General features: G+C 40.9%; 1 protein-coding gene across 2 annotated transcripts in view; it reads left to right on the plus strand.

Annotated features, from left to right (window-relative positions):
* The window catches only part of LOC111672513 (estrogen-related receptor gamma-like), a 31,542-nt gene that overhangs the window by 7,150 nt on the left and 4,050 nt on the right, over positions 1–20,342 (plus strand). Inside the window, exons 1-6 of one of the 2 annotated variants that reach the window (XM_023429946.2) lie at positions 1,271–1,653; positions 7,109–7,360; positions 7,498–7,655; positions 9,047–9,163; positions 16,195–16,305; positions 16,994–17,176. In XM_023429946.2, coding sequence (XP_023285714.1) covers positions 1,598–1,653; positions 7,109–7,360; positions 7,498–7,655; positions 9,047–9,163; positions 16,195–16,305; positions 16,994–17,176 — 877 coding nt within the window. In that variant the 5' untranslated portion in view covers positions 1,271–1,597. Of the gene's footprint in view, positions 1–1,270; positions 1,654–7,108; positions 7,361–7,497; positions 7,656–9,046; positions 9,164–16,194; positions 16,306–16,993; positions 17,177–20,342 lie in introns of those variants that run through there. The other variant, XM_023429947.2, reaches the window with a different exon arrangement.

A 20,342-nucleotide genomic window follows, 5' to 3' on the forward strand; every position in this document is an offset into this window, starting at 1 on the left:
AAGAGACAGGCCCAGACTGACAAGAAAAAGAGCGGAAATTCTGAGGCTCGCACGTACCAAACTCCCTTTGATATCTGTACGTTTTTGAACTAAAGTGTGGTTTCAATCTGTGATCATTTGAAGAGACACAGGGTGCATTTTCAGCAACTTTTTCACTGTTCATTGAAGAAGTTGTTTGACAGATTTGTGGAGAAACGCATTAAAAGAACATACAGTAAACCCACAGTGTTATGTTTTTCCCTTTGAAATCTCTGAGATTTTCTGGTCTTCAATAGAGAACTGCACATTCCACATCTGAGCTTGTAAACCGATGGAAAATACTCTATTCTGACCCCCAAGGAACCTGATAACCTCGTTTGTGTGCACGTGTGTGCTGTCAGTGAAAGGCGAAAAGCATCACATTAGGCACATTGCCATAGCTGATTAGATCAGGTACAAGCTGGAAGTCAGTAAAGACTTACTTACAAACTGTGCATATATGTTTCCATGTGTGGATGTGCACATTTCTTTATGTTTGTGACAATATTTGACTCGACTGGTTTCACCCCTTGTGTCATAAAACTTTGCTTCAATTGTTTCGTCTTTAAAATGCCAGAAAACACAACTGCTCAAGGCGATGCCTTATGTCCAACCAATATCCCCAAACCTAAAGATATTCAATTTACAGTGACATAAAAAGGACTCTGCTCCTCTACAGAAGACTTTAATTGATTTTTAAAATAGTTTAATTTTCTGTGTATCAACTAATCTATTAATCCACTAAGTGTTGGATCCGAGGGGTTTTACTTAAAACAACTTCTGGTTGTTTTTATTTAATTTATTTTACCCTCAAAAACAAATTATACCACTTCACTTGTATGTTACTTTCTTCACAAAAACAGTACAAACACACAAAATTGTAACTTAAATTGATGAAGAGATTGGAAATGTGCACTACAGTTGTTTTAGGGCGGTAGATTAGATACTTTTTAAATTATCCCCATTACATTTAGAGGGAGGTAATGTTTTCTGTGTCCTTTTATACCAAGTATGACAACAACCAAACGTGCTGCTAATCAGTGAAAATTCACCTTCTACTTTCCCGTGCTAGAAACTAAAACCTGTTAAATACCCACATCCTCTCTTGTCACTGCCACCTGCTCCAGTGAGAGGCCGGCTCTCATTGGCTCAGACAACAGCCAATCAGTTCTCGGCTCAGCCTTCTGGGGGGGAAGGCCATTCAAATGGTGTGGCTGGGTAATCATGAGGGCCGGCTTTGCTTGGAGACCCTTGTCACACACAGCTAGTCACAACAGTCAGGACTTCAAAGGCAGCCAGCCGGCCTGGGGCTGTTGGTGAGAAGTGTGGGTGAAGAGAAGACAGACAGAGGGACAATGAGAGCAGCCGAGAGAGTGATACAGCAGACAAGAGGGCAGTAGATGGAGACAAAGTTTGGAGGCAGAATAAAAAGGGAAAGTGACAAAACAGTGTAGTGAGAGACACAGTTTATAAGAAGCTGTAGAAGAGAAGGAGAAAAAAATAAAGAGAAGGCAGACAGAAGCGGACGCCCCTGGACAGATCATTTTTCTCTTCTGCGGAGTATGGTGGCAGAGTGCACATGGATTTAGTCGACCTCTACCTCCCAGAGTGTTTCACCTACCACTCTGACACAGAGTAAGTACTTTCTCATTGGAAAATGACTCTACAGAGAATGATGCGTGCACTCTCAAAATGACCAAGTGTCACACAGGTGTAAACTGAGCTGTTACTGTGTGTGAAAGGTTCAGCGTTAATGAGTGACATCCAGTTAGCGATCCTTGATTTGTGGGACATTGTCTTTGTGTGTTGTTATCAGATATTTTGTATTTGCACCACATTACAATGCACTGCTTATTATCATCCACTTGATCTTAATTCTTCTGAGAACTTTGAACATTTACTCCGAATGAATACATATCAGTGTAAACACCTAGAAATTTTCATCACATAAGAGAGTTGGAGTTTGAGAATCAGTTTCTCAGGAGGGAAATTGAGTGTGATGGAGAAAGGATAACACAAATCATGTAAATCATGTTAAGTACTGCAGGACACAACTCAGCTGCTGTACTTCAGCATCATCAGTATTTCCTTCAGGAAAATAAATTGATTTCTGCTTTTAGAGGATCTGCTCGTTCAGTCATTACAATTTACAGTGTCATTGTTCCTTTTAGAGGAATGCACTTATCCCACATGAACATTTAAGACTATGGTTATCTTCGGCATCAGTCTTCGAATTAAAACACTTGCCATTAATTACCAGTTTTAGTCCTGTAGTCTTTTCTGGTTCTTGCACTGTGTGTTACTGCTGTGTAGGGCTGCGACTAACTAACAATATATATTTTTTTTTATCATCGATTAATCTGATGATTATTTTCTTGATTAATCACAAAGTCTATAAAATGTCAGAAAATAGTAATTCATTCTTAATAAGCTTTCATTAAGCCCAGGATGACGTCTTAAAATTGCATCTTTTATCCGACCAGTAGTTCAAACCAAAAGATACTCAGTTTGCAATGATGTAAAACAGGGAGAAAATCAGATAATTCTCATTATTTAGCATCTGAAACTATTGAATGTTTGACATTTTTGCTTCAAGAATGTCTGAAACTGTTAATCAATTATCAAAATAGTTGCTGCCTAATCTTCTGTCAATTCACTAAGTTAATCGATTTATCATTTCAGCTGTAATAAAAAGGGATTTATGTAAATTAAGTATGTAATGTACTTAAAATTTACATTCTCTTTTCTCTATGCTTGGGGGAGGTTTAGATGAAATTTTCCCTGGTGTGGAGGTTTGTATGCATTGTTTACAGTTGTCATTGTTCAGCCTGTTAGTTTGTTGATAGTGATGGTAAATGGGTAAGGCCTGTTTGGAGGAAACTAGTCCTGGTGTGGGAGTACAGCCTGGGTCATCCAAGTGCTGGTGAAAATCTTCCCCCGGCAGACACGCCGACATGAACAAAGCAAATGAAAGCCTGTGACAAGTGTGCAAAGCAGCTGTTTGATTACCCAGACACTGCTTTTTGATTGCCTTTCTTTGCTGTAATCATAAAAATCACGGCCATTATCATCACTGCTGTGCTTTTATCAGCTGTGGCATAATCACTCTGCTCTGAGAACACATCTCACCGAGCATTTTAGGATTGAAATTAACTTTCCCCAGCAGAGGAAGATGAAGTGAATTGGAAACAAACAGACGAGAACCAAATTCGGGCAAAAGACGAGCACACGTGGACGCACAGGTTGGCTGGTTGCTGGTGACAGATGCAAACAGATAAAGACCAGGAGAAAAGGCGGTGATGGCCGCAGATGATCCCCCTGTATGGCACGCTATCCACGTTTCCAGAGCCTGCGGGTCCAAGCTCCAGCCACAGGCACTTCATCTCTCAGCTAACAGCTTCGTCCAAAGCCTGACTAAGGCTCTTACGAATGGCTGGGGGTGCCACTGATCCCTGCTCATCTCCTACTGGCTCATTAGTTAAAAAAAAAAAGAAAAAGGGAGAAAAAAAAAAAACCTCTACTGAGACCCCACTGACCTAAATAACTGCACCTCAGGGTTCGGGTTAGAGCCTTAAGGTTGGTCAACAGGACCTCAGAAGTATTGTGTGTGTTTTTGTGCTTTTGCAGAGAGAATCTGTCGCCTTGCATATTATTTTCACTTCTCCAGGTCTGTAGATTTGCTTTTACTCCACATTCTTTATATCTGTTGCGCAGTTCCTTCTTATTTTCTGTATTTCATTCCCTCCCTGTTTTTTTCTCACTCACTCTCCCTCCCTCCTGGTGGGTCATTGTCTGCATTATGACTCTGCTCATTTGAAAGTGAGTGTTGCCTTCTCTCCCTCTTTTCTTTCAACACCCCCAGGTTAATGAGCCACAGGACTGCCCCTTTCTTTCTGTCCCTTCCCGGCTTTTTCACACTCCTTCTATCTGTCTGCCCCACTGTTAATTTCCTCCCGCCTCTCTTCTTCCTCTTCTTCGTTTCTCTTTCTCTTTCCCTGTCATTTCACGCTGCATTTTGGCCTTTGTTCCCTTGGTGCAATTAGAGTTGTTTTGGATACTGGGCACAAAGGGAGTAAGTTATGATAACTTTGAATACCCACTGACACAAACACTCACATCCGCTCTGATTTATCCCTGCTATATGGGGCTGTAGAAGCCTCACCGACCGTCTTTTGATGGGCTTTTATATGGAGTTGTAGATTAGTAATCTGTCAGAGTGAATATCACATCACATCTGATCACCCCACTCTAATGCCATTTCATTATGAAAGCAAAACGCCAACACCCCCTGCCTCCTCCTCCTCTTTCTCCCTGTGATGCATTATAATGGGAGAGCACAAAGTATATCTCACTCTGTACCTGTCAGAGACTTGACACAGATATATTGACGACTGTGATGGATAGCCAATAAGGGTACCAGTGAGTAATTTTAAAAGGAAACTGAAATGTCTTTACTGTGCTGTTTTTATAGTCTTCAAAGTGGACTGGAGAGATTGAAGATGGAGGGGGAGTGGTGGAGCAAAATGCATCAGAGCTTTGTAGGTTGAAGCTGGTTCATTGGTTAATGAGGGAGAGTTTTGGAGCTTAAGAATAGGGCTGGGTGATATTTAAATTTTTTGATACAAGTATTGATACAATAGGAAAATTGTAGTCTCAAAGAATATAAAGTTTTTGTTGTTTTTCATGTAACAAAAATATCTTAAATGTTTAAAGCAGTTATAATCACTACACATTAAAAATGGATCTAATGACTGTTTAATGTGAAAAATGTCGTAAGTGATGAAGCCACAAAGAATTACAGAGCATTTCGGCATCTTTAAGCTAAATGTTTTGGTTTTATAGTGCACAGATTTATTATTTTTGCTCACACTCACCACTCTCAGAAGCATTACTTCAAGTTGCAGTCTTCAATTAAAAAAAAAAAAATTCTGACTGTATGCTGCCTGTCCAAAAACAAAGCTAGCAACTAGTTGATGTAGCATAGCATTTAGCAGCTAAAGAGAGAAATGTTTCTTTTAGAAGTTGCTGGAGACCAAAACAGAGGTAAAAGAAGAATGAATAATAGACAACTATTCGGCAGGTGACCAGAAACATGAGTCCAAACTAATGCTAATGTTACTCTGTTTCTGCTGGATAGGCAAATGTTTGCTATCACGTTTGCCGTAATACGTTTGTAAGTCAAAAATATGTCAAAAAGTGTGTACAGCTTGTTGCACTGCCCACACTGTGAGTGACCATAAATTACAATATGGGTTTAATGTCTAAATACAGGCAGTTGTACACAAGTCTGAATGAAGTTCAAGGCCAGATTTGGTACAGTTTTAGATACTGGATGCTATGAGCACATTTCTGTCTGTACCAAATAAGTATTGAGGTTCAGCCCACAAGGCAACAGACACTATGATTATGTTGATTATGTCTTACTAGTTGTCAGTCTGTCTTTTACTGTGAGTCTGTGTGTCTGTCTTTGTGGGTTTGTAGAGGGCTAAATAGCGCATGACCATGGTTTACTCTGGGGGTGGTTAAAAGCAGCCAGTTTCTTTGCCTAGCAAATGACTTGTGGCTGAGAGAACACTCATTTACATGGCAGGAAACAGACTGACTTGGACATCCACCTCACCAAACTGAGATTAGATTGGGAGAAACGAGGATACTCTGTGTGTGTGTGTGTGTGTGTGTGTGTGTGTATTCCTCCGCATGTGGGAGAAAGCAACAGAGAGAGAGAGAGAGACTGCAGAGGGTTTTTAAAGTTGGCCTGGCGACAAACAGTTGCATGCAAGTATGTGTTGGGGTGTTTATGAAGACACATGCTTTAAAATGTGTCTGTAAGCGTGTGTGTGTGTGTGTGCAGGGAGCTTTAGCATGTTCCTGATCATGTGAATCTGAAGTATACATGGAGAAGTGGGAGTCTATGATTTTTGTTTTTTATGAGCGTCTGACGCCACAATGTGTGTGTGTGTTTTCAGGATGTGCGTGTGTGCGTGTGTGAGTACAGATCACATGCCTGCAAGCCTAGTATACACCTCAGCTGGTTTCAGATGTTTTTTTTCTCTTCAGCCTGGTGACAGATAACATGGTGTCACATCTTAAGCCAATAATAGAGTAATGATACTCTTTACTAGAATTATACTCTGGCTAAAAGAAGATTTATTTCAAGGAGTTATTACAAAGGTATTCATAAAAAATACTTCTTAAAAAATGTAAAAAGAGTCAAGTATGTTTTTCTTGAAACCATTCTTAACTGTCCCTTTGTCCCTTGATAAAATTTTGATTGGCTTTCCATGTACAAAACAAAAACTATCACTAGCATTTTGTCTCAGTTAGCGCATTGCAGAGCATTTGTTCTTGTCACAGTGAATATGTCACAGTGAATACATTCTTTTATTGTCTCCACATCTAACAATAAAAGTGTTAACTGTTGCAAGAACCTGTTAACTGTTGTAGGCAGCAGCGTTTGACAGGTCGAGTTAGAAGTGAAACTGAGGGACACAGAGACAATAGAGAGAGGAAAAATAGGCAGAAAAAACCGAGAGAGAGAAAGATGAGTGTGTTTGGATTGAACATAATGACGAATATGATGCGGATGATTGCTGGTTTGGCTATTTCCCTAGGTTTGCTTAAGCAATCTTCTTCTTTGAAAACAAAGCAGTGTAATGGACAGAAGCTTTGCATATGTGGGAAATCACAAACGGCTGGTTTAGAGAAGACCGGGATGGATGGATGCATGAATGAAGGGATGTGGAGAGAGGTGGAGGTAGTCCAGAAAAAAAAGGGAATAGTTGGCCCCTGGTTCTGTTTGTGGTTTGAAATTACACATTTGATACATGTATGAACCCATGAATAAATGATAACAATTATTCCTAGCTGCTTATTACTGTACATCATTACTATCTGTGTAATTGATGCCTGACTTAATAAAACTAATCACAGCCCACAGACCTGGAGGTCAACTACCGCTCATTAATATTAATGACAATTTGTAGGGGACACATTATATAAAGCTGACCTGAAAGTTAAAACTCTCACCATCATGAATATGTATTACAAAAAGGTGTGTACACAAACATAAATCTTAAATGTTTTTCCCCAGACATCTGGGCAGGATGTCAGTGAGGGGCTTGGACCCCACCTGTCCCTCCTCTATAAAGCGTGAGCCCTCCAGCCCTAGCCCCAGCTCCCAGGGAGACGTCAGCCCGGCCCAGCCCAGCCCCGGAAGTTCTTCCTCTGACACAAACTCCAGCTACGGGCCTCTGACAAAGGTCCATGGTCATAGCAATGGACTGGACTCACCAGGCCTGTATGGCCATACAGCGGGGTTGGCCAACAATGGAGGAACAAACAGGTTGGTATTTACAGCATTGTTGTCCCTTATTTTGTGTTTCACCCCATTTCAGGTGTTAATTGGAAGTACTACTACGCTCTGATGAGATTTCTCTTAATTTCTCCTTTTCATTTTCTCCCTTTTCCACCTCTATCCAGGAGGTTTGGTGAGGAAGAAGGTCAAGTGAAGTGCGAGTTTATGCTGGGCTCGGTGGCCAAGCGGCTCTGTCTGGTGTGTGGTGATGTGGCCTCAGGATACCACTATGGCGTGGCCTCCTGTGAGGCCTGCAAGGCCTTCTTCAAGAGGACCATTCAGGGTAAAGAGAGAGAGAGACATACGTGCACAAAACACACATTTACGCCCATGAACATGCTCCGTTTTATACTTAGTAACAGAATTTATTGTGCATGGCTGATAATGCCTTCCTGCGTCTTATAAACCTGTTTTACGAGCAACATGGTGCAGATATAGTCCATGAGCGTTTGTTTTGGTATAAACAAGCCCCGATCAGTTAGCTCAGTGCTTCCGCCTCTTGCCTCTTTAACTGCAGAATGGCTTTAAATAAATACCTGTTTGCAAACAGCTGATATGCGCTTAAACTCACAGTGCACCATGTATATAGTCAACATGTTTGAGTTTAGGCTTTAAACCTTCAGATAACATATGGTGCTGAAGGTGTGTGCATTTGCACTCGCCCTGAAAGCCGTTAGCAGTGAGAGCCAGTGGCATGCAGTGTGAGTGTTTTGAAGGGATTGTCCTGTGCTCTGTTGGCTCACAGCCCAGGTCGAGGACCTGGCAGGTTATGTTGAGTTTAGGCCTCTAGAAGTTGGCTACTGTAGATGAGTTCAAAGGGCAAACAGGATGAGCGGCTGTCAGATCAAATGGGGAAATCTGATGTCTGGCTCACCAGATACTTCCTGTTTCTGATGGAGGGTGGCAGCTGAGAGCGCCTGCAACTGGCTTAACATGCACATTTGGCTGCCATGGCCATTACTCCTAATTACGTGTTGGAAACATTGTTTTTTTTTTTGGTATCCCATTGCACAGATTGTGAGCACTATATTCAAAATTAATGTTTCAAGAATAACACAGAATTATCTTGATATTAATACGTCACATCGGTGACCAAAAATTAAAATTAAAACAAAAGGGCTTTTTTGAATGTTTTTAGTGTTTTATTTGAAAAAAATCTAAAATGAATAAAATTAGATTTACATCTAATTATATATATTTATATAATTATTATCATTATTAAATATAAATAGAATTAGAAGTTAAAGAGTAAAGTTTGGTAAAATAAAGATGTCACAGTGACATCATCAGAGTTATCCAAGTTTCAGTGTGACACTACAAATTTATAAAAGAAAGCCTGAGTTACAAACTGGAAGTGTGGAGTTTGTAAGATGTGGGAGTTTAATAGGCACAGTGAGTCTGATGAAAGACTTTTTTATTCAGCTGCATCATGGGAAGTGTAGGATCGTGTGTTTTTTTGGGTCTGGTCCATAATAGGGACTAAAAGTACCTAGAGTACCTCTTTAAATCTCATGCTGGGACAGATTTCCATTAAATGTTACTTTTTACATGAAAACACATGAACCACAAGTCTATGTTAGAATTATAATACAATTAACGATACAGCTGAATTATTGCTCCATTTTCCCCACAACTGTTTCAAAAAATAATTTTCTATATTCTCTCCTCTTCCAGGTAACATTGAATACAGCTGCCCAGCGTCCAATGAATGTGAAATCACCAAGAGAAGAAGGAAATCCTGCCAGGCCTGTCGATTTGTGAAATGCCTGGCCGTGGGCATGTTGAGAGAAGGTCAGCTATACACTGAAAATCACTTTCAGACCTTGGTCAAAACATTGTTTGAGTTGCTTTGATCGGTCGATAGACTTGGCAGAGATTCAAATCTTGTCCTTTATACAGCTGAGATTGAGAAAAAGCAGCCAGACAGTGAAGGCTGACACAAGTCTGACGGCAGTTTCTTTGTTGTGCATTCCTGGAAACAATACCCTGATTACCAGCTGAGATTCTCTTAATGTCTCACCTGATAAACTGGTGATGGCATGTACTGTAGTTGGGTAAACTCCAGTGAAACCTAAAACCTCTGACAGTTAAACTTCAGGCCCTTCGTGCCAGCTGTGATGTGTGTATAGGTCTGTGTATGTGTAGTAAACACAGAACTGAACAATGCATAGCTGTGTCTTTGAGAGGGAGGAGAGGGCCACTAACTGTTCAGTTGTCACTCTTTGCTTCACCAGTGTTCCTCAAAAATAACTTCTGGAAATCTGCCAGTATGTGTGTGTGTGTGTGTGTGTGTGTGTGTGTGTGTGTGTAGACATAGGTGGTAAGGCACCATTGTGTCTAAGCACCCATGTAGTGTATTAATACCTATATATAGACTCTTTTGGTTAAATTAAGGCAAATATATAAAAAGCAATAAATATAAAATACATCAAATAATTTTAGTGATAGCTAGCTTTTACATCCCAAAAATAGTTGTACGGCTAATTTCTTCTATGCAAAACTTCATTTTGTATGTCCAAAAATATGAAATGACGATGATGACATTCCACAGAGAGTCAGTGACAGCGGTCAGGTGCTCATATAGTCTGACTGTGTGCCTGTCTGGTGACATATTGTTGTCCAGATTTAGAAGTGACTCAAAAAGGAAAACATTACTGACCTCCTACTGTACCAGCCACTTGTTGCCTGCTGTGTTGGGCCAAGAAGGCAGATAAAATGTGTGTGTGTGTGTGTGTGTGTGTGTGTGTGTGTGTGTCTGTGGTGGAATTAAGAGACAGTAAATGTAAAGATCAAGCATTTAACATTTGTTGTCAGTATCATAAACCATACTGAAGAGGGAAGAAGGAAATCAAAACATGCTAACTGCTTGCTAACTGTCAGTTAGCAGCTTGTTGGTGTACTTGCTAACAGGAAAATAAGTTTGCACAATGTATTAAAAAAAAAGTATTTTTACTATTGGCTCCTTTCTCTTTGTGCGAACCATGCATCTTTCAGAGCAGTTTATACTCCCACAGAGGAGTTTATGTTATAGTGGGTGGTGCAACCTAAAACGCTATGTTAGCTTCCTCCATTTTGGACTCTCAGACTCTCTGTTCCCTTAAAGGTCAGCACTGGTCAATGGCGCAAATTGGGTCAAGGTTGAACTTGAAATCAAATCACTTCATCACAACCCCTCCGACTTTCTGGTGCAACCATAATGCCCCGGGTTAGCCAAACGTTTTTGTTAGAGGAAATGAGATTGAACTGTAAAATTGTCACCTGTGTGCTATAAAAAATTATGATATTTTGCAGTTGTGCAGACAGATTTTCTGTGCAATGATGGATTATTACCATCATATTGTAAGCTCTCAGTTTTAGTTTTACCTCCAAATAGTGATAGATAGATAGATAGATAGATAGATAGATAGATAGATAGATAGATAGATTATTGACTTGTTTACAACCTATGTGATTGTCTGACTGCTTGTTTCTTGACCTGTCAAACTTTGTTGTTGACAGATCGCCATTTTCCCAGACCTCATTACTTTCATATACCATCATAACCAATAGAAATGATAACCAAAACTATGAAATAAGATCCCAGGTGTAATAAACTGGAATTATCCTTTAATGCCGCCTACTCATCTCTAAACACACAGGAGCACCTGTTTATTGCTGCTGTGTGTGTTTACAAATGTGTGTTGAGTTATGTATACACAGAATTATAGCATTTTTACACGCGTATCAGTTTGTGGATATGAGTTTGCTTAAACACATATGTGTCTGCACTCACATTTACGCTCACACCTCTGTGTATTTTTGTGAGTGTGTGTGTGTGTGTGTCTGCCTTTTTTCGAAATTAGCTGCTTTTAAAAGGGTATGGGCATCAATACAGTCCCAGTCCACCTCTCAACCACCCCCTCTTCTAGCCACCCTCTTTGCTTTCCCTCCCCTCTCGTAAATTCCTCCAGATGCCTTGTGGGATTCCTAGACCTCCGTGAAATGCGAACTGCCCCTCGTAACTCCCGTCATAAGCGCCCTCGTAACGCGCTTCATCGTGTCTCGTAATGCCCCTCTTCCCCGGAGAGGCTGCAGTAAAGGCTGAGACAGAGGAGCTGTGAGGTTTAATGGGGAGAGTCAGAGCCATATTAAATACACAGCTAAAAGACATATAGACCCCAGGCAGGATTTGATTAAGCCTTGTTTAGTGCCCATCCCTACAGTTGCTGTCGCTTCTAAGGGGTTGTAAAAACATGTATGTTACCAATTTGTGTGTAATATTTTTAAAATACAGTTTATCATACAGATGTAATTTTGTGATCCTCTACTTTTATGGTTTAACGGTTAATCTTCCTAAGAAAGCAGCAATACCATTATCAAAGAACTTCCTGTCTTCATCTTGTCTCATCCCCACTTCCTGTTAGCTGAAGTTATTTGGTCTCAGGTGTGTTAATCGTGCCGTGTTAATCTGTATTCTGAGAAAAGCATCAGAACACAACAGAGGGACTATGTGCACTTTTCACTGCCAACTTTCCAAATTCTTTTCTTGTCATTTGTTGACGAGAAGAAGGGAATGTTACGCCACAGTGGCGTTGTGGTGGCAGCTCATGTGTACATTTGTCACAATATCTGAGATGCGTGGGATTGTTTATAGTGAACACATGCTGGTGGTGACAGCAGTGATGGACAACACTAGACACAGTAACCTGGATGAGTCAGGAGCAGTGTCTGGATGTCCGTGCTCCTGATCGTGCTGTACTGTGTGCATTTTGGGAACTTGAAAAACTCCACATGTGAACATTCAGACATTCTGAAAAGAAGCTCAGTGATGAAAGCAGCAAAAAATAAATGAATGTCTGAGTAGTGTTAATCGAACTCTGATGGGCTGTACAGACCAACAGGGAGGAGGTGTGTGCATCTGTTTTGTTATCTGCCAAAGCTATTCTTGGCCTTTTGGTTGTCAGCACATTTCACTGTGAAGAGTTACACTTAGCTCTGATGTGTGTGTTTGGATAACTGTCAGATCCAAACACACATAAATATACCCGTATAAAACACACTCTTTCTATACATCTACTACCAGAGTTTGATTTAATCCAGTGTTTGCCAACATTTTAAGTTAAATCTGATAACAACACACAAGTAAGCATGTCCCTCATCCTTCATTTCACACCTCATAGTGGCACCTGCCAAGTACCCAATGCTTACTATTTACCCCACGTGACTTGACCAAAGGGTCAGGGAGCATTGAGTTTACCTGACCAATCTCTTCTTTAATACCCCCCTAATCTTCTCCAGTGCCAACTATTCTGTCCTTCCCAATAACTCCAAACTTCCAACTCACTTCTTTGGTCCAAATGTGATGTCCAAAAGTACGAAATAGAGCTAAACAATCTAAAATCTATATCCTATATTTATTTTGATTGTAATACGCGTAAGCATTTGTTAAACACAACACATCAGCACAACATTTCCCTCCTTGGCCTGCTTGGATTAATCACAGTATGACCACTTCTGTGTTGGCGTTTAGGCTGATGGTTGGCTTTAATGAGGGTATGATGTTATTTTGACAAAACAATCCCAACTCAAAGTCTACTTACTAGCTTTTTCTGGAGCTTTCAACAATCATATAATATTTTTACTTTTTGAAAACTATAATGAGAGTAAATGGTTTACTCATCCAACCCTAGTTCAAAGCTCCTAAAACTTGGTTTCAAACCTTCAAACCAATAAGAAGTTTCACAAAGATATCTCAGACTGGTCTGTAGTTTTAGACCAGCTTTAATTTGGCTCATAGATCAGTCTAACGCAAGTAAGACTGTTTCACAAAAATAAAGAAAAAAAATTAGACACCTTACCCTCAAGCTAACTCAGGTCTAAGACTAATGTTACCATGGTAACAATCAGTGGCACCTGTGCTGGCCAGTAGCACCCAACGACAAGAAACAAGAAAACATGGCTCATAATTTTTGCTAACATTGTTATGGGAAAGAGTTTTTAAAGATCGCAGTAACTGCCTCTCCTCCTCTGCTGTCTCATCCAGACCGGCCAAAGACAGGGTGGCAAGGAAAAATAAACACCAACATAGCTACTTTATACTGAAGGCCAAGTCGTAGCGTTTGTTGACATGTAACTTCCCGGTAACTTGCACATAGGCTGCATCGTTAAATCGTTGGCAGCTAGCAAACGGCTCAACAGTTAGCATACCTAAACTACCGTCAAAAGTAAAACTTTTCTTTTGACTGCTGTCATTCAAACAATCACTAGAGACATTATTGGCCTAATGTTACCTGTTTTCTCTTGGCTGTCATTGGCCTCTGTCTGTCCCTCTCGGGAGGCTGCTGGTGGGCTGCTGTTAAGGCCAACGCTGGCCGGTGTGGGTGGGGGAGCCCTAGTCGCACCGCTGTTGACCCCACATACTCCGCTCTCTCGTCCAGCGTTTACCCCCCAAAACACAGGCGACTGCCCACCGTGTATCTTCAGTACTATTTCTGTCTTTAAGCTTTTCCTGTGGTCCTCCTCCTGTTTTAAGATGTCTTCCTTTAAACATTTATTTCTTCTTGAGGATTGACACTGTTTTCTGTCGCTGCAATTTCTTTCCAAATTAGATTTTTCTTCGCTGAATGTCCCAAGTAAAACGTCCATGTCACTGTTGAATTCTTCTGGTAGACAAACATTTTCAGCTGGGGTAAACAAAGCTGAGCGGTTGGATGCAGTGATTCGGTCGACCTCTTTTTTTAGTTGAAAAATGTCTTAATTTACCCAGAATTCATTGTACCACAGTCCGATTTAAGATAGTCAAGAACTAAACTGCTTTGTGCAACTTATGAATTTAGAGGTCTATCTGAAATCTGACTATCTGTTATATTTAAGCCATAGTCGAAGTCTATCTCTGTGAAACCAGCCATGCCTATAAAATATTCCTGACAAAGTAAAAAAACAACAACACTGAAACATTCAGCTAAAGACTACATTGGGACTGTTTGGGTGTGGTGTGGTTTGATTGGATTTGATTGACAATGCTGGCAACATGAGCAAACAACCCAGCAACTGATTTTCAGCTTTTGATTCAAATATTGTTGATCCCTTATTGCTGTAGGGAAATACATGACATCACCTTTTTTTTTTTCCAGCTGAGCTTCACCCATTCCAAACCAATTAGAAACCCTAGAGAAAACTCAAATACAGATATCTCTAATGTAAAATAGCCAAACTCTGACCTGATCATTCAAAGTGAAGAAGCTGATAGGCACAACAGGTTAACATAGAGTACATTTATAGGACCTTCAAGGAAGTGGGTAGGTAGGGATTTTGCAAGTGTCTATCTGTCAAAATCTTCCCACATTAAAATATGGAAGTGTACTGTCATACAACACCTGAGCTTGACATTTCATAATAATCTTATGGAAGAGCACATTGGCATACAGCAAAGGTTACAGGCCATATTTTCACACCATTACCCCTCTTTCCACCCTGCATTTCTTCTATTTCTGTTCACGATCCATTAATTAATAAAGCAGAAATTCTGTAAAATTGTTTTCATGCTAGTAGCACTAGTATAGAATGACAAAACACCACATGACTTTACAAACCAATGATCCAAAAAAAGAAAGAAGAAGAACCTGTCCATAGACTGAAATGACCCTACAACACATTTTACATGCCTGATCAAGAGGACATTATATTATTTATTTAATGCTGTGGAAGTTGATGCATGATCTCCATAAATATCTACATAGGTAAGAATATGTACAGGAGGCTGCAGGCTCAAAGGGATGGAGTATCACTATAAGGTGTCAAGTGGGCAAATAATAACCTCAGAGTGTCTCTTACAGGCGTGAGTGCCGTTATAGATCTATTCAGGGCCACTCTGGCCATTTACACTGTGTAGATCAGGTAACCCAACACCACTACTAAAGGCTTCCTGAGTCACGTTTGCGCTCGCTGGACACATGCATTTTCCTCAGAGATGCACTTGGTGACTGTGACTTTCAGCTTCTCCTCATCCAGCTGCTCACTTTGCACACATGCACACACACACACACACACACACACACACACACACACACACACACACACACAAACAAACACACAAACACACACACACACACATACTCTTAAATCCCTATCGCCATGGTGACGAGGTTGCCACAATAAATGTTAAGAAGAGCAGTTGTCATCAGCTGGGTGTCATGTTACAGGATGCACGCTGCTGTGCCAACATTAGATATGTCCTGCTAGGTCTCCTTGGGCCTGTCAAGATGAGTGAGCAGATGACTGGCCAACTTCCTGCCTCCTTCTGATAACTGATTACCTATTTGAAAATGCCGTCAGTGTCTTTACTGATGAAAAAAGTAAGACGGCCTGCACGCTGACTCCAAACCACTCCACTTACCCGACCAAGATCCAAGTGGAATTGAAATGTTCTGTTTAAATAAATTTGTTGTTTGGAGTCACTGTGGAGACATTACCAATTGATGCTGTTGACATACATTTTATTATGTCCTTTTTTAAAAATTAAAAATACTCATCTTCTCACATCATATAATTGGTTGCTATTAATTTTGGATTACTTTGTTTCCCATAATTGAAGTATTTATTTCAGCAAGTTTAACTCTCTATAATCTCACAATATAAATGTCTTTTTTAATCAAGACTTGAGACCAGTTAGGTTACTGTCAGTCAATTTGAAATGACTGAATTATTATTGTGCATGTGATACATACTGTATGTGCTGTATACGAGTAAATGTGAATGAGTCTCCCTTTCTTTACCCTGCAATATTGGGACACCCAGGTGTGACACCCGTGCATCATTAATGTCCTGTGTTTGTGTTTTTGTAGGTGTGCGTCTGGACCGGGTCCGGGGCGGCAGACAGAAGTACAAGAGGAGAATAGACGCTGAGAACAGCCCATATCTGCACCCACAGAACGCCCTGCCCCAGAAAAAAACGTGTACGTGTACAAGCAAAACTTTATATCACCTACGGTGCATATGAACACGACTGCAATACATAACTGTTAGGCAGTCAGTCTGCCTTAATGGATTACTTTATTGTAGATATGACAGGCTCTTATTTTATCTTGTGTTGTGGTCTGTGAGTTCAAAACAGTCCAATCATGTTTTCTGTGATGTTGTCTGTCAGAACACTGAATCATTTTTATAGCTGGTATTTGCTAATGAGTTGGCATTAATCATTGCCAACTGTAATATTTGAAGTGAGAAGTGGGAGGCTTTGAATGGCTGTGATGAACTTCTTGTCTACTTTGCACTTGTAAAGCAAAACATTCCTGTCCTGTGGAAGCCACATACCTCCAAAGTGATGCAATGCATTTTTCAGATAATCCTGTGGGGTTTCAGATGGTTTATTTAGCCTTAGAAGTAGGGCGATTTACTCAACCCATGAAGAAATACTTACAATTCAAAATCACCTAATTTGGGGCTACATGGTTTTCACTGGAGAGGGACAAAAAAAAAAAAAAAAAACATTTTCCATTTCTCACAAAGGATTTTAAAATCTCTTCTAATCCCTCTGAGAGTCCTCTAAACTTTTAATTTCGGACCTTTTTAGATCTTGACCTCAATGAGAAGAGACCTGATGTGGTTATAATAATAAAAATGTCCTCTCTCACTCTCTCTTAGACTCTGTTGGCGGTGTGGTGGAGAACAAAGTAGTGTCTCTGCTGCTGGTGGCCGAGCCCGAGGGCATCTTCGCCATGCCGGACCCCACTGTACCTGAGAGTGACATCAAGGCTCTGACCACACTGTGCGACCTGGCTGACAGGGAGCTGGTGGTCAACATCGGCTGGGCCAAACACATCCCAGGTACGGTTCAGTGTCTCGCTCAGTCAGTCAGTCAGTCAGTCAGTCAGTCAGTCAGTGAGTTGTTTGCTCACACAATCCACCACACACATTATCTCACATTAAGTCTATAATCAGATCAGAGGAGGAGATTGTTGTGACTTGCGGTTGCCAAGACACTTGCTGGATGCCCGGAGGAGAGAGGAGGGCATGTTGGCGCGGCAGTGAGTTATCTGTCAGTCATCCTCTGTGTGTGTGTATGTGTGTGTGTGTGTGTGTGTGTGTGTGTTTGTGTGTGTGTGTGTGTGTGTGTGCATGCAATGCCCTTGCTGACCGAGGTGTGTTCCTAATATATCAGCCAGATGACCAGTGGCCACCTGGACGTTTTAATTCATTTCCTGGGCTGCAGCCGTCTCCCTGTGCTGTCTGAATTACGGAAATCCTCCTGACACTTGGAACACACTTAGCTTCTCCTCTGACACAGGAACAGCAGAAGCGATGTCCAGAGTTTTCTTTTTTTTCTTTGGATGAGAGGGTGGAAAGGAGAGGGGAAGTGTGTTCTGACAGCTTAGTGGGATTAAAATGCTGGTATGCAGCGATGTTGACAGTTGTAATCGTTTGCGGTGGCAACAGAGGTCTGCAGTTCTGCTGTGGCGACACAAATAAGAAACAGCACTATTCAGAAACAGTACACCAGCACTGTCACTGTATGTATGCTGATCTTAGTCCTGAAATGATCAGTCCTTTTATTAGTTATTTGAGTGACAAAAATTTAATTGACAGCAAGTTAGGGCTGCAACTAACAACTGCTTCATGATCGATTAATCAGCCAGTTATTTTCTCGGTTAATTGATTCCTTGTCGGGGCATTTTACATAATACTTGGACACTAAAAGCAGTGGCCTGGTCTGTGAGTCATTACAAAGACATGCTGTGCAGACAAACTTTACTCAGATTAATCTATTAAGTTAGTGTAGATCCCAAAGTTTCCAACAGCGAATGTCTCAAGCTGAATTATGGAGAAATAAAAGGGGAAAAGTTGACATTAAGGTATTTAAACCCCTGTCGATTTTTCTTCTCCTTGTTTTTCCTCCAACTGAAGGCCTGACTGCTTTATCAGCTGTGGTTATCCACACCCAAAACATCACCAGGGAAACACCTGGGGTTTTTGTTGATGTCTTGTCTCCGAAATGCTTACAAAACAAACAAAGCAGGTGTGTGTGTGTGTGTGTGTGTGTGTGTGTGTGCGTGCGTGCGTGCGTGTGTGTGCGTGCGTGTGTTTGTGCTTGTAGCCCTCTGTACTATATTTGTCCCCATGTTTGTTCCTACAAAGTGGACATGAAGCAACCATTTGAGTGTGTGTTGGTGTTTGGTATCCCTCATCAGCATTTCCATTGTTCTGTTAAAAAAAGGAAGGAGAGAACAGACCCCCCCCCCCCATACCTCCCATCCTTCTCCTTCTTCTCACCCCCCAGGCTGTTGCTTTCTGTCTCTTTTCTCTCGTTGTCGGCTCTTTACTGTCAGCGCACGAGACAGACGGAGTCCGACTGATGCGTGTATTTGTAGCCCTTTGCCAGTGGAGGGTTTGGCTGAGAAAGTGGAGCAGCAGCAGAGGCAGACACCCACCTGAGGGGGAGAGAGACAGGAAGCCATGTTTTCATCCAACTGTCAAGCACATCTTAGTCAAACTTTTGAAATGTCACAAAAATAAAATAAAATGCAACAAAAGGTGAACTTCCATCAGATGAGCTGAGGCGAATAAACGTGATTCGTACATTGATGAAGAAAGAAAGAAAAAATATTTGAAAGATCTGATCAGCAGTCGATATGTAAGGCTTTCATCTAAAGCTAAAATCAAACAGTCAAATATCACAGCCAATTTTCACAAGACCATGATGCACTTGTTCGAGAAGAACATGACATTTTTAAAAGGGTGTAGACATTGAAAGACTTCTAAACTTTTAAACAATTATTAAATGGAGGAATTCATGAGGCTAAACTTTTAAAATCTGTCATTTGCAACATGTTTCTCGCTTTAGGACGTATTTTTACTTGTTAAACTCTTCCCTTTTGTGAAATACACTTATCTGAGAGTTAGATGAGAAGACTGATACCACTCTCTCATGTCTGTACAATAAATATGAAGTTGGAACCAGCAACTGGTTAAACTGATATGACTGGTCTCAATCTTGTCTAACCCTTGACAAGAAAGCAAATAAGTGTATGTCCTGAAATGTTAAAATATTCCTTTATCAGAAGATGAATTAAACAGATTTATGTCAATCAATTAATGATTTAGTTCTTTATCAGTTATAACTTACAAACATCCGCTCGTTACAGCATTTTACAAATGCTGGAATTAGCTTTCCTCAATTTGTTAAATAAAACAACTTATATATTGAACTTATATGTTATTTTTTTAATGAAGATGTAAAAGCATTTATCAATGCTGAAAATAAACTGTTCACACTGTTACCCAAAACATTGTCCTTCTAGTCACTTGGAAATTTTGGTTGGCATCACTGATCAGCTATTTCAGTTTAACAGAAAAAGACAGAGACAAAAAACAGAAAGGCAGAGTCAGAGAGACGGAGAGAGGAAAGGGCAGATAAAGAGAAAATGGATGAACAAAAAGAGAGAAATGGAAAGAATTATAGTGACCCTGACAAAAAGGGACAATAGCATCATCCAAGGAACAGGTTGATAAGACAAAGAAGGGTAGATAGTAGAGACAATACACAGAGAGAGCGTAGAGACGAACACGCAGAGAGAATTGGTATTTAAAAAAAAAAAGACTGCCCCCTCCTAGCAGCGTAATGGCCATGTCACATCAGCTCTGGATGAGTGGCAGGCCACACGGCCCCCATCGCTGCTAGGACCAGGGTCCTGGGCGAAGTGGCCTGGGCCATCTGAGTTCTTTGCCCAGGGGGAGGTGAGTCTGATGGGGCTACTGTCCTGGCTGCTCCCCCTCCTCTGTGTCTGCTCTTATCAGGCAGATTGACAGTGATGTGGTCTGAAGTCTGAGGGCCAGACTGGCAGATGAGCTGGCTAAAGACCAACTGCCCTCTTTGCTTTTGGCCTTTTTGAGTCTGTGCTGCAAGTTGGCTGTCGAATACGCGTGCTATGGTGTGACTGTCTGTGTGTTATTGTTGATAAGATACACTGGCAACATAATTCTCCCCAAATGTCAA

Source organism: Seriola lalandi, unplaced genomic scaffold (genome assembly GCF_002814215.2).
Source record: "Seriola lalandi dorsalis isolate HSWRI2012SDOR001 ecotype SW California unplaced genomic scaffold, Sedor1 jcf7180002054901, whole genome shotgun sequence".
NCBI lineage: Eukaryota > Metazoa > Chordata > Actinopteri > Carangiformes > Carangidae > Seriola > Seriola lalandi.